Here is a 15266-nt window from a genome sequence, read left to right on the forward strand (position 1 = left end):
GTGATGGTAGCTCATGGTAATTCTTTTTTCTATGAAAAGAATTCTGCTTTCTCCATCGAAGACAAAAGTAATGTGAAATCAGCATTTCATTAATTTAAGATGACGAGAGTTCCGGAGACCAAAATAGCAATCTATGTAAATATTCATGCCATGAATATTCATAAGTAATATGCATATTAAACTAAGTGAATATTTTGGAATCTCAGTGTATCATTAAAATGATTAACAATTCTCACTATGTTTTTCAATTTATTTGATCTGTGTGTGTCATTTTATTTTTTGTTTGATTATATAGAAAATCTCAGTGTGTAATTTCGAAACATCAGTATGTTAAAAAAAAATTAAATCACAGTGTGTAATTTGTTTTTGAAAAAAAGAATTTAATTAAAACATAGTTTTGACGAGAATTACCAGCCATTCATTTTTGTATAGCGGTCTGTAGTCGTAAATATATAATGTATGCTTACAGCCATTATCTTCTACTGTCCATTGACCACTCTGACAAAACGCCCAGGAAAATTTTCTCGTAGATTTACATTTAACTGTCAATGTGGTTCCATGAGGAATGAAATCTTTTACATCAGGATAAGTGTGTCGAACATGAAAATTGTTTGCCAATGCAGATACAGGACACTGTAAACATAAACATGTAAATTTGTTCTGTCTATTAAACACGAGACTTTATAAACATACACACAAAAATGTTCTGACAAGGCAGATACGAGACGCTTTAAACATACAAATGGCAAGGTTCTGTCAAGGCAGATACTACACACTATAAACATGAAAAAAAAGAATATACGGGTCACTGTTCCATCAAGAAAGATACGAGATGCTATAAAAATATACTAGACACTATAAAAATGCATGTCAATGTTCTGTCAAGGCAGACAAAGACACTATTATAAAGCATACAATGTAAACATAACATGTTTTTATGTAATTGCGATTAATGAACCTTATATCAACATACACATGAAAATTTCATGTAAAGGCTAACAGACACTATCAAAACATACCCATGTAAATTTTCTGTAAAGACAGTTAACGGAAACTAGAAATGTTCAGTCACGGCAGATACAGGAAATTTAAGCATGGATATAAAAAAATGTCAAGTTAAATACTGGACACTATAATATATATAAATATTAATATAAATATTAATATACATATTAATATACATATGAAAATGTTTTGTCAAGGAAAATACAGGAAACTATAAAAATACACGTGAAAACTTTCTTTCACGGCAGAGCAAGAGACAATATTATCAAGTATACACATGAAAATGTTCTGTCAAGGCATATACGATATATTTTTAATTTGTGTAAGATGGAAAAAAATTATAGATATTGTATGTAGGTATTTTTAGATATCATGAAAAATATATAGTGGTGCTGCAGGCTATTATTTCAGGTACTAGTATTGTTTACTTTTCAATCATTAGTTTTGAAGATCTAACAAATGTGTAGCTGTCTTTAATACACTCAATTCGTCTGTATGTTTGTTCGTGATTAAACCTGATTTCATTAAATAGTATAGAAATGTTGTTGTTTGTAATTTTGTTTTATTTATTCCATCACAATTAGATTGAGTAAGGGCATAACTTTTTGGTGGAGTTGAAGCTTATGTCCAATACAATAGGAAACATCATAATTCATTTCAACGAAAAATTTCAAAACAGGACCAATTTATCTTGTTTTTTTTTCATTATCCAAAGTACATATTTTATTCAATTATATTGTATGTACATGAAATAATAAAATATTTGTCAACTATACGTGTGTAGTAATACATTAGAAAACAAGAATGTGTCCTCAGTACACGAATGCCCCACTCGCACTATCATTTTCCATGTTCAGTGGACCGTGAAATTGGGGTAAAAACTCTAATTTGGCATTAAAATTAGAAAGATCATATCATAGGGGACATGTGTACTAAGTTTGAAGTCGATTGGACTTAAACTTCATCAAAAACTACCTTGACCAAAAACTTTAACCTGAAGCGGGACAGACGGACGGACGAACGAACGGACAGACGGACGGACGGACGGACGCACAGACCAGAAAACATAATGCCCCTCTACTATCGTAGGTGGGGCATAAAAAGTATTTAGAAGTTAAAAATATTTCAATAAAATACAAAATGTCGTATTCAAATTATGTCGTTTAAATTGTATTGTTATCCAAATGACATTGTTTCAGATTGTGAAACATTCATATACCCTTTGAGTTATAAAATCATTTTCGGAAATTACTTACCTGATTCTCGTTTTCTCCAAAGACATTTACGATAAAAAGGGAAATTACAGCAACTACAAGATTGGACGTCATCATACTGTTGTACAATGAATCGTATAATATAGTTATTGTAAATTGTCCTGAAATTAAAATAAATATATATATAAACTATTTGGCAGATCCAGCGGAGGGTTTCGGAGGTTTAATCTTCTTCCTTCCTATATTTTTTTTTTGAAAATTACATAGAAAGTGACGAACTTTGTGATAAACCCTCTTCTTTTCAGTAGAAAATTTATACCAGTGACTTCCGATAGGTACTTCGGATAAACCACAGAGAACTTGAAAATTTTGTGGAAGCATTAAAAGCACTTATCAGATATAGGCAATGATAATATATAAAATATTATGATTCTGAATTTACATTAAAAAAGGTTGAAATACAAACGTCAAGCAATAGTATTTCCATTATTGCGAAAGTTGTATTGTCACTTTTTTGCTGCTATCCATTGAAAAGAACAAGGAACTGCGTAAATACTTTAATATATACTACTTTAGTTTATACATGTTTTTTAATAGCAATGTATTGCTTTCAAATTATCGATACTATAATAATAACGTTCTAAACAGATAATATTTTTAAAATAACCTTACCATTAAACACCACAAGACGGACTGAATATATTGATAGATTTCTCAAATAAGGAAGTTATGTTACGCATGCGTATCGAAATTATTTAATATAGAATATATGCAAGTAGGAGTGTACTGTACTAGTATTTAAAATATTGAAATACACCGTTGGTTTGTTATATGTGTATTCTGGATCGGATAATGGTAAGTAACTATTTTACTTATAAATATTTTAAGACATTGGAGCGTTGTAAGAAATATAGAAAAATGCATTTTAATTATATGAAAATCAAGATGTGTTATGAATCAGAAAGAGAAACCATGTATAAATGTTAGGATAGTTGCAGGTTTTCAAACAGAAAAAACATCAAATTATGATTTTTCTTTTGATTCATATTTAACATTTTGGATTCTCAAAATAAAGAAAATAATCGAGTATGATATATTTGATTTAAGTCCCATTGATCACATGGCATTGTGTGGTAAGTCAGGAAAATTGCCATTGTTGTATTATAGTTCGTTTCTTTGTGTGTTACATTTTAATGTTGTGTTCCGGTTGTTTCGTTGTTCTCCTCTTATATTTGATGCGTTTCCCTCAGTTTTAGTTTGTAACCCAGATTTGATTTTTTTCTCTCTATGAGTTTCGAACAGCGGTAGACTACTGTTGCCTTTTTTTTGTTTTTAAAGAATGCGACTAAAACAGAGGATATTGATACTAAGATTTTTCTAGGTGTGATTATTATTTTCCTTTAGAGATCCATTCCATGGCTTTTGCTTTTGTTCCTTTCGTTACTTGGTTCTACAGAATGTGGAATCTCCTCACAGTGGGATCAATGTGGATGTAGATGGGAGGAGTGGGAAGCATGGGGAGAATGTGACAGAGAATGCAACGGTGAACGTAAACGATCAAGAAGAGTATGGCTGTATACCAGCATGCCCGGATGTGTCTTCGAATTCAACACATGCGCTACCAACGATATGGGATGGGACTACTCAAATTGTAATGCATTTTGTCATAATGGAGGAACATCAAATAGCATTTCATGTAGTTGTGTAACAGGATTCTATGGAGCATGTTGTGGACTTCGTAAGTTTGATTAAATTCTATACAAGTTAAATATATGCAATTATCTACCAAATGTTAAAAAATAAAAATCATGGTTGCATGCATATGCAGATATAGCAGCATCAAACATGGCGGCACATTATAATTTTAAAGCAGAGCTATATCAATATGTTAGTTGTCTAAAAAAACACATCCACATTGAAATAGTCTCCAGTATAATGAACATGGTTTTCTTAGAAATAAAACTACACATGATTAGAATAATTATCAGATTGATCAAAATCCGGTTCAAAGGTAAATTGTTAAAACTAAATATCATTGTCAAACATTTGTATAAAGGGAACTGAATTAATCCGTGTAAATGTATCCTTAAAAAGCATTACACTACTGGTTGCCGTCTAACAACAAATATGAAATCAACCATTTAGATAGTCCCTGTCTCACTCAATCGATTGACATACATAAATTAATCAGGTGATACAATATTTTCACCATATTAAGTGAAATTTGAAAGTAAGAAAATATCCTAACTAACTACTATACTGTATGTTTTTTTTCTCATTGTTGAAGATTGCCTATACTTGCTTACTTCAACTTTATTTGGATAGTTGTCTCATTTGCATTCATACCTCATCTCCTTAATTTTTTGTTTAAAGAAAATTAAACGTACTTATTGTACATCGTTGTAGAGGTAAACTGCGGAAATCCTGGATCTCTAACAAATGGTATATTAAACGGAGGTACCTTCACGTATGGTAGTACTGTAACTTACACCTGTCAGACTGGATATCTGTTGGTGGACGGATCTTCTAGTAGAAAATGTGAACTGAACGCAATATGGAGTGGAACAAAACCAAGATGTGCATGTGAGTAAATTTAATTTTATCAACTAAAACATCAAGTCATCGTTTTAGCTTTGTTATAAACTAGTTATAATTCCATGTAAGTCATTTATTGTAGCAACAAATTGATACGAAATATGAAAAACGTCATGTGCAGTGTAAAGAAAGAAAATGTTAACAAATTAAGGCGCTGCAGATTAATTGTTCCTAAAGATAGCAATTGCATGATATGATATTTAATATAAAATGATACAATAACCCATCAACGTAAACAAAGTCATATTTAAGCCAACTTACTAGGATTTTCTTTCTTTTGTTTGGGTCTGTTATATGGTCAATCGTCATTCGAACAGCTTCATTACCCGTCACCAACTAAAACAATTAGACGATAAAAGCAATATTTTTTGAAATGTTGCAATAAGTTATCAAAGGTACAAGGTTTATAAGATATCAGTTATTACATAAAATATGTCTTCTGTTATTTATATATATATAATTATTAAACTTACCAGGGTTTTCAACCAGGGATCTAATGAAGGATATGCATGTTCCTTCAACACAAGCTGATGTGATACTTTCAATACGTTTTAAATGAATTTTACAGAATAACAAGCATCTAGTAAAAGAAAATTGTGTTCTGATAACGAATGTCGTAGCATGTTTGATATAAAATCGAATTGGTCATTTTTCCAAATTTACATTTTATTCGTCAATATTTATATATTCCACAACTCTTATTGAGAGTGATATGATTTTTTTTCTACTCAAGACAGTTAAATTGTCAAATTTAAAACGCGAGGCTCGCCTACCGTTATAATTATATATAGTTTAACTGTCGATAGGGGATAAATATTGTTTTTCACGAGATTTGGTGGTGGAATCCGTTTCTCTAATGATTTTTAGACGATATGCTCTTTCTATGTTACGTCATCAGGCATGGTTGCCTTTTTTGTTACGTCACAGTGGAATTTCAGAGGAAAGCAAGAAAATTTGACGTCATAATCGAATTTGACCAATGTACATGTATAACTGAGATCAAACAAACAACACGTTGATTAGATATAGTTTCTACCACTGCATCGAGTTTAATACGATATTTATCCATTCGAGGCAGTTAAATTTTCAAATTTAAAACGCGAGGCTCGCCGAGCGTTTTATATATTTAAAATATAACTCGATAAATATCGTATTACACGATATTAAGTGGTGGAATCTGTTTCTCTAATGATTTCAAACAATATACAGGCAAACTTTTTCCTTCTTTTCGAATGATCTGCAAAACGATTGGGGTTTTCTATGTGACGTCATTAGGCATGGTCGCCTCTTTTCATGCCGTCACAAAAGGAATTCAGATGATAGCAAGAAAATTCGATGTCATAATAGGATGTTAACCAATGAGGAACTGAGATCAAACGAATCACACGTTAATCATATTTTATACAATGGGTACAGAAGGGATAAATTGACGAAGAATTAGAAAAATACAAATAATCAACCGATCGGGAAAGGGGTAAATCGAGTAAGAATTAGAGAAATTGTATGATAATCATTATTTAATATTGCTCAAAATACCAACTTATTGAAATATGATTTAGAATGAAATAGTAAACCTTAAGGTACAAAATTTAAAAAAAAAGCAGAAGGTCACATAAATCCTTAATATACATATATATATATATATATATATATATATATATGTGTGTGTGTGTAACAATTACTGAACCGAAAATTTCTAAATTCTTCAAAAATGTTCTTTGTCACTCATACCAAATCATCTCATATCTAAACACTGAACGATATACCTATATTTAATGTAATGTAATGACCATTCAAGTAATAAAAAATGCACATTTTGTAATTATGCTTTTCATTTCAGATTATAACTCCTGTTCAAGTGGTCCATGTAAGAATGGAGGAATTTGTACAAACATACCGGATGATTATCAATGTACATGTTCTAATGGTTGGTCTGGTAAAAACTGTGACGTTGGTATGAATATTTTTAAACTGTTTTAACTTCTTTTCCCTGTTTAAAAATAGCGTGTCAATGTGATGTATTAATTGGATCAAATGATACAAGTAACGAACAACAGAGTACACCAGCCATTGACATTTAACTTCTCCAGCACTAAGAAATACAAACAACAACAAACAAATAGATATATGAAGATGTGGTATGAGTGCCAATGAGACAACTCTCCATCCAAATAACAATTTAAAAAAAAAAAGTAAACCATTATAGGTCAGTGTTCGGCCTTCATCATGGAGCCTTGGCTCACACCGAACAACAAGCTATAAAGGGCCCCAAAATTACTAGTGTAAAACCATTCAAACGGGAAAACCAACGGTCTAATCTATATAAAAAAACGAGAAACGAGAATCACGTATAAATTACATAAACAAACGTACAAACTGTACACCAGATTCCTGACTTAGGACAGGTGCAAACATTTGCAGCGGGATTAAACAGTTTAATGGTACCAAACCTTCTCCCTTTTTCTGAAACAATAGCATAACATCACAACATAGAAAGAATGTAACAGATAGACTAACTTTAAACAGATGCGGTGGGACTGAAATCGTCTTACGTGCACATGAGCACCATCTTTCCAATTTGTAGTAAAAGTATAATACACAATAAAAATGTTAGCTAAATATACACAGAAATTAGATTTGAAAATGAAAATTTGGAAAGTGTCAAAGAGACAACAACAGTAAAATATCTAATAAAAAGATTTATTAATATGTGTCTTTTTAGCTATTATTTTTTTATTGTATATTGTGACATTTGTTTTCTATTCGCTTGATGTACGTGAGCTTTTGAGTTTGACTTTTGATAAAAGACATTCAGTTTTTTTAATTTTCCTTGTAGTTATGTATTCATGTTATCTCACTATTTCAATATTTTAACCTAGGTTCTGAATAAATACCTTTTGTTTAGTGATAAAACTCTAATAATTTGTTCGGAAACTAATAATTTGATTGAGATCTCTACATGTTTTATTAAAACTGTTTCCAGATATACAGCCACCGGTGATGACAAATTGTTCTAGCGACAAATACATAACCACATCAAAACTCACTGATCTGGTTGAATGGCAGATACCTACTTTTACAGATCCTCATAATTTTCCGATAGATGTCACTACTAACTACCTTAACAATGAGTTCACATTTCCATGGGGAGATTTTAATGTCAGTTATTCAGCAGTAAAACCATCGAACGGTTTAAGTACAAACTGCTTGTTCGGTATCAGTTTAAGACGTAAGTTTTCCCATAGAAAGGTTTTACTCATTTTTTTTACTTATTTTTACAGCGTTGTATTCAGTGCTAAATTAAATTATATTTGAAGACGTTGTTAGTCAAGAACAAAAAGAGTCACTCTACAAACGATTTAGGTTACAAACTAAATACTTAGTTCATGTGGTTCCGTCATCCGTTTTGTATTCCTTATATTTTCAAATATCTGCAGAACTATCATGTTTTATTTTTAAATATACATCCAAATGCCTTTAACCATAATTTCTTCATTTAATGAACGATCGAATATTTGTTTCTTTCATGCATATGAAGATATTGCATACAATTTTCTTTTCACAATTTAAGATCATTGTGTATTCCTTTATTCAAAACAGCAAAACCTTGTGATCCTATGAGTGTTCCAGCAAACGGGGCTTTAATTTGTAACAACTGGAAGACTGATTACGGTCAGTTTTGTACATTTTTCTGTAAAGAGTCTTACACAGTGCCCCGTGGTATTATAATAGATGATTTTTATGTTTGTGGAGCTTCTGGGTCGTGGACGCCTACAAATACAATTCCCGATTGTTCAGGTAAAATATTATAATGTAACGATTTATAATCTACATGTATCATATATTTAATTTATAAATTTGATATTAAAAGATATTTACCTCTTATTTGGTAAACGCTTTTTCCATTAATCGTTTGTTTGATGTGTCCAGTGGAAAATATTTCTTGTGTAAATTCTTGTTAATTTCCGTTATAAACACAATTCAGTAATACAACTAAAGATTAATACCTGTGAATTGGATGAATAATCCATAAATAAAGGCAACGTAGTATACCGCTGTTCGAAAATATACTCGAAAATCAACTTACACGCTAGAAGGAATTTGCATCGTTTACGGAATGCGCGTTTTTAATATTCATATATTGACAAATACATGTTAAAAGAAAAATAATAAAACTACCGAACTCAAAGGAAATTTCAAGACGAAAAGTCTTTGATCACATGACAAAATACTATTGTAATCGTAAGTCGTATTATTGTACATAAATCCCTTAGTTTGTTTTCTCGTTTGAATTGTTCAAAACTTCTAATGTTGCGTTATTTTATATTTAGCTATGCGTTTTGTGTTTTACATATTAATGAAGGTCGTACAGTAACATATTCTTGCTCTCTTCTATGTTATTTGATCTCTGGTAAAAGTTATCAAATTACCAGGATTATAATTAAGTACGCCAGACGCGCGTTTCGTCTACATAAGACTCATCAGTGACGCTCAAGACATTTGGTCATTGGTATTCGTATAAATTCCTATTTCTTTATCCAACAAGTGTCAGTTTGAGAGTTCCAATATTAGCATGTAGTTGTAGTAAATTGTATATGAAATGTTTGGTCGAGAAAACATTCAAACTGATAAAATACATTCTGAACTAATCTACATTAATTCGTTTTATATGATTTTATTCAAGAGATGTCATTTTATCAAATGCTGGAGATAATAAACATTTAATTTTTTTAATGTTTTATTTCAGTGATGGTAACAAATTTACAGTCAACCACAGGATATAATATTGGTCCAACATATTCTAATTGTTCAAATAACCGTAGAGAAATGCAGGAGTTTTACATAGAAAAACTCAGCCAATCAGATTTTAGCTATTTTTGTGAAAAATTTCAAGAAGAATGTATCCCAGAAAATGTGTCTGTTCAGTGTTAAAGACCTTTTCATGTTTAGTCTGGTCATCATATCTTTTATCGTCAAATAAACACATTAATTCATCTCTATGTACCAATTATTTATACATCACAACACCTTTCAATGCATGTATATTGCTGTCCAATACACAGGCATCTAAAGATTACATATCAATAATTAGAATTTTAAACTTCTAAAATTATACATCGTCTGGTGAAACTACATTATTTTTGTATAAGGCAATTATATTCAATATGAAAATATAAAGGTATAATGTACATGATGTAGGCAAAACAAAGTAAAGAAGTCTACGGATAATATTAGCCAGAAAAATATGACGAATGAACAAAGCTAGACGACAATGTTTGATCGCTCTTTGGTTAATGAACATTGTCCATTCTCAATTCCCATTTCCATTCTCAATGTTATTGTATATCCCTGTTTGAGTCATCCGTCTTGTTTATATTTCATGTATCCTAGCAGTCGTCGGTTATTTTCATATTCCTAGAGCAGTCGTCAGTATGCTCATTTTAAACTAAAAGGGGCTTCCTATTGTCACAAAGCAGGTTGCATGGAAAAAACTGGAACGTGACAAATCCTGTGCAGGGTGCATGTTGAAACTCGCTCGTTGTTCCTGGTTCATAAAAACGTGACTGCGTTATTTTGTTTTGTTCTATGGCGCAATATGAAATACAATTGCATTCATATAACACTTGTAGTAATCTTTTCTATTTTTACTACTGTTGCGACTGTCAAACAAGTGACAGGTTTAGCTAGCTATAAAAACAGGTTCATTCCCCCATTTTCTACATAAGGAAATGCCTGTACCTAGTCAGGAATATGACAGTTTTTATTCATTCGCTTGATGTGTTTGAGTTTTGGATTTTGCCATTTGACTTGGGACTTTCCGTTTTGAATTTTCCCAGAATTTGGTACTTCTGTGATTTTACTTTTTTAATATTATTTAACAGTATTGGATTAGATGCGTTATCTGGTTATCTTGTAAATCATGGAATGACATTCGTAAAATCTATCAATACATTCCGTTATGGTTAGTAATGATAGTATTGGATTTCATTTGACTTTGTATAAAAACATAGAAATAAAGGTTGTAACAAAATTTTAGGTTAAAGCTCGTATAATTGTTTTAAATATGAGTTATGTGAATTTAAGTGTTCAAACTTGGATGACGTATTCATACGGCCATGCAAATTACAGGACATTCATCTAATATGTGATCGTCTTCAACAACAGGATAGTTATCCCAATAAATATTCCACTATATATATGGAGTTTAATTTTTCCTATCTCCAGGGAAAAACATCTTAAACACTTAGATGTTCAATATAAAACAAGAGAATAAGACAAAGGGCTATGCATGAATTTTCATGCAGCGCAAAGAATCACAATAATCCTGCGTTAAAATGTGTTTACCTCTCCATTTGTTACTATCGCACTATAATAAATATTAAAATAGTCTCAGGCCATTTAGAAAATGCAAAACTGATTATTCTATTAATAATTTTATCAATAAACGGATTTTTTATCTCTACATTGTGTTATGATTATATGAATTACATTGACAAATATTTCACATTTTAGTGACGTTGGGCAGGTTTATGATAGTCAACATAAAGGGAGGATCCATGAGCTGAGCGTAGCTATGGAAAACAATTTGCTGATTTTATCCTTAAAAAAGTATTTTTAAGTATAAATCGTGAAAAATATGACATTATAATCTGATAGTGTATGATACTAGTGCCCTACAATTCAATTGAAATCTATAAATTAAAAGCATGTGACACAAAATAACTAAATAAAATTAACAATATCAGCAAGATCATTAAATAAACAGGATAAATGTGACCAGCCACGACATATCCAGGCTGATGGAGTTAGAACGTCATTGTGAGAAAAACTATATGTGACTAGCCATTTCCAGACTTAGGAAATTGTCTAAAATTTGCTTTTTGTACATTTATCTAGAATATTCCGAAACAAAACTCTCTGTCATGTTATTTTGACATATTTGTTGTAATAGCAATGAAACGAGTCATTTCGAATACCGTAATGAAAATGAGACTATTCTATGACGACTTTTATTCATGAAGGCACTGATTTATAAAACACAAAATTATTGTATTTATTAGCTCTTAGTGATGTTCAATAGCGTATTTGAATAAAATTTCCAAAGACTTAAATTTACTACAATGCAAACAATTCTTAGCTCTATTTTAGAACATGTAATTTAAACTTGTTGAAATGAAGTTATAGTTTAAAATATGCCAAATAAACTCATCATAGATACCAGGATTAAATTTAGTATATACGCCAGACGCGCGTTTCGTCTACAAAAGACTCATCAGTGACGCTCGAATCCCAAAAAGTTAAAAAGGCCAAATAAAGTACGAATTTGACGAGCATTGAGAACAAAAATTCCTAAAAGTTTTGCCAAATACAGCTAAGGTAATCTATGCCTGAGGTAGAAAAGCCTTAGTATTTCAAAAAATTCAAAAATTTGTAAACAGTAAATTTATAAATATAACAATATCAATGACAATTCATGTCAGCACAAAAAGTGCTGACTAATGGGCTTGTGATACCCTCGGGGAAATAAATCTAAGTAAGCTTTAAGAATTCCTTTTTTTAGTTTAGATTTATTATGCATGTCTCTAAACATAGTATGCGACGCGTAACAGTTTATAAGTAGGTGTTCTAAAATATGTATTTGATACGGTGCATTTATTATGGATGCTAGAACACACCCGCGAAATCGCCGGCATTCAGAGCGTAGTTTAAAGTATCAGTATGTAAAGTGTTGTTGGAAGAATTTTGTTAAATACAGAATGACTGGAGAATTTCAGCAAAAGTATCATAAGTCATAGGTTATTGGGGACAGGAAAATGTTTTTTTTTTACCCTCCACCTTTATTTCCAAAGTTCCCAATTTTTGGTTTTCTATCAATTTCAATATGAACATACATTTAGTATGTTATGAACATTTATTTAAGTAAGGAGCCTGTAATTCAGTGGTTATCGTTTGTTTATGTGTTACATATTTGTTTTTCGTTCATTTTTTGTACATAAATAAGGCCGCTAGTTTTCTCGTTTACATTGTTATACATTGTCATTTCGGGGCCTTTTGAAGCTGAGTATGCGGTATGGGCTTTGCTCTTTGTTGAAGGCCGTACGGTAACTTATAGTTATTAATTTCTGTGTCATTTTGGTGTGGAGAGTTGTCTCAACATGGCAATCATACCACATCTTCTTTTTTTTGTAATCAATTAATTTTGTAAAAGATTTAATGACTGGAGAATTTCAGATAAAGTATCAAAAGTTCACATGAATAATTTTAGCGCTTATCTGTATATTATGAACATTCATTACTATATAAATAAAGCGTATTTACTTTCAATTCTAAGTTTACTAATCGATCCATGGTGATCATTGATATAGTATACAGACCCTCTCTATTTAATAAACTCTGTGACTGCCGTGGATAGTAAACTTGAAAATGATAGCAGATAAAATTCTGAAAATACACTTTATTCGTAGTATATGTATGTTCAGAGTATACAGAAAAACGCAAACCGGAAGTCTAATCTGACTTAAAATTTCGTACAATGACGGGACAATACCCGGATGCCTTTTTTTCTCGTTTTTCTCCTAAAATAACTCAATCTGAATAATCATATGAATGGATGACAAATGCGACTATGCACTGTACCTATAGGACACAGAGGCGTGTTGATTAATTTATTGTGGAAAGAAGAGAAGCGACACCAAAAATGAGGTCTTCTCGTTTAATAGTATAGATACTTCAGACTTCATTTATGAAAGAAAATCTTAAGAGCAGAGCATTTCTTTTGTTTGTAGCTCTATTTTAGAACATGTAATTTAAACTTGTTGAAATGAAGTAAGTTTATAAAAATGTGTCAAATAAACTCATCATAGATACCAGGATTAAATTTAGTATATACGCCAGACGCGTGTTTCGTCTACAAAAGACTCATCAGTGACGCTCGAATCCAAAAAAGTTAAAAAGGCCAAATAAAGTACGAAGTTGACGAGCATTGAGAACAAAAATTCTTCAAAGTTTTGCCAAATACAGCTAAGGTAATCTATGCCTGAGGTAGAAAAGTCTTAGTATTTCAAAAAATTCAAAAATTTGTAGACAGTAAATTTATGAATATGACAATATCAATGACAATTCATGTCAGCACAAAAAGTGCTGACTAATGAGCTTGTGATACCCTCGGGGAAATAAATCTAAGTAAGCTTTAAGAATTCTTTTATTTAAGTTTAGATTTATTATGCATGTCTCTAAACATAGTATGCGACGCGTAACAGTTTATAAGTAGGTGTTCTAAAATATGTATTTGATACGGTACATTTATTATGGATACTAGAACACACCCGCGAAATCGCCGGCATTCAGAGCGTAGTTTAAAGTATCAGTATGTAAAGTGTTGTTGGAAGAATTTTGTTAAATACAGAATGACTGGAGAATTTCAGCAAAAGTATCATAAGTCATAGGTTATTGGGGACAGGAAAATGTTTTTGTTTACCCTCCACCTTTATTTCCAAAGTTCCCAATTTTTGGTTTTCTATCAATTTCAATATGAACATTCATTTAGTATGTTATGAACATTTATTTAAGTAAGGAGCCTGTAATTCAGTGGTTGTCGTTTGTTTATGTGTTACATATTTGATTTTCGTTCATTTTTTGTACATAAATAAGGCCGCTAGTTTTCTCGTTTGCATTGTTTTACATTGTCATTTCGGGGCCTTTTGAAGCTGAGTATGCGGTATGGGCTTTGACTTTGTTGAAGGCCGTACGGTAACCTATAATTTTAATTTCTGTGTCATTTTGGTGTGGAGAGTTGTCTCAACATGACAATCATACCACATCTTCTTTTTTGTTTGTAATCAATTAATTTTGTAAAAGATTTAATGACTGGAGAATTTCAGATAAAGTATCAAAAGTTCACATGAATAATTTTAGCGCTTATCTGTATATTATGAACATTCATTACTATATAAATAAAGCGTGCTTACTTTCAATTCTAAGTTTACTAATCGATCCATGGTGATCATTGATATAGTATACAGACCCTCTCTATTTAATAAACTCTGTGACTGCCGTTGATAGTAAACTTGAAAATGATAGCAGATAAAATTCTGAAAATACACTTTATTCGTAGTATATGTATGTTCAAAGTATACAGAAAAACGCAAACCGGAAGTCTAATCTGACTTAAAATTTCGTACAATGACGGGACAATACCCGGATGCCTTTTTTCTCGTTTTTCTCCTAAAATAACTCAATCTGAATAATCATATGAATGGATGACAAATGCGACTATGCACTGTACCTATAGGACACAGAGGCGTGTTGATTAATTTATTGTGGAAAGAAGAGAAGCGACACCAAAAATGAGGTCTTCTCGTTTAATAGTATAGATACTTCAGACTTCATTTATGAAAGAAAATCTTAAGAGCAGAGCATTTCTTTTGTTTGTAGCTCTATTTTAGAACATGT

General features: G+C 31.2%; 2 protein-coding genes across 2 annotated transcripts in view; one reads left to right on the forward strand and one right to left on the reverse strand.

Annotated features, from left to right (window-relative positions):
- The window catches only part of LOC139489734 (sushi, von Willebrand factor type A, EGF and pentraxin domain-containing protein 1-like), a 23821-nt gene extending 20864 nt beyond the window's left edge, over nt 1-2957 (reverse strand). The window contains exons 1-3 of the mRNA XM_071276492.1: nt 2892-2957; nt 2262-2380; nt 468-633 (exon numbers count right to left, since the gene is read on the reverse strand). Coding sequence (XP_071132593.1) covers nt 468-633; nt 2262-2336 — 241 coding nt within the window. The 5' untranslated portion in view covers nt 2337-2380; nt 2892-2957. The remainder of the gene's footprint in view (nt 1-467; nt 634-2261; nt 2381-2891) is intronic.
- Nucleotides 2955-9814, forward strand: LOC139489739 (uncharacterized). Its single transcript, XM_071276499.1, has 7 exons — nt 2955-3074; nt 3624-3957; nt 4626-4802; nt 6655-6768; nt 7798-8043; nt 8415-8612; nt 9562-9814. Exons 1-7 carry the CDS (start codon nt 3051-3053, stop codon nt 9744-9746), a joined length of 1278 nt encoding a protein of 425 aa, XP_071132600.1. The 5' UTR covers nt 2955-3050; the 3' UTR covers nt 9747-9814.
- Nucleotides 9815-15266: the final 5452 nt, after the last annotated feature.

Source organism: Mytilus edulis, chromosome 9 (genome assembly GCF_963676685.1).
Source record: "Mytilus edulis chromosome 9, xbMytEdul2.2, whole genome shotgun sequence".
Classification (NCBI taxonomy): domain Eukaryota; kingdom Metazoa; phylum Mollusca; class Bivalvia; order Mytilida; family Mytilidae; genus Mytilus; species Mytilus edulis.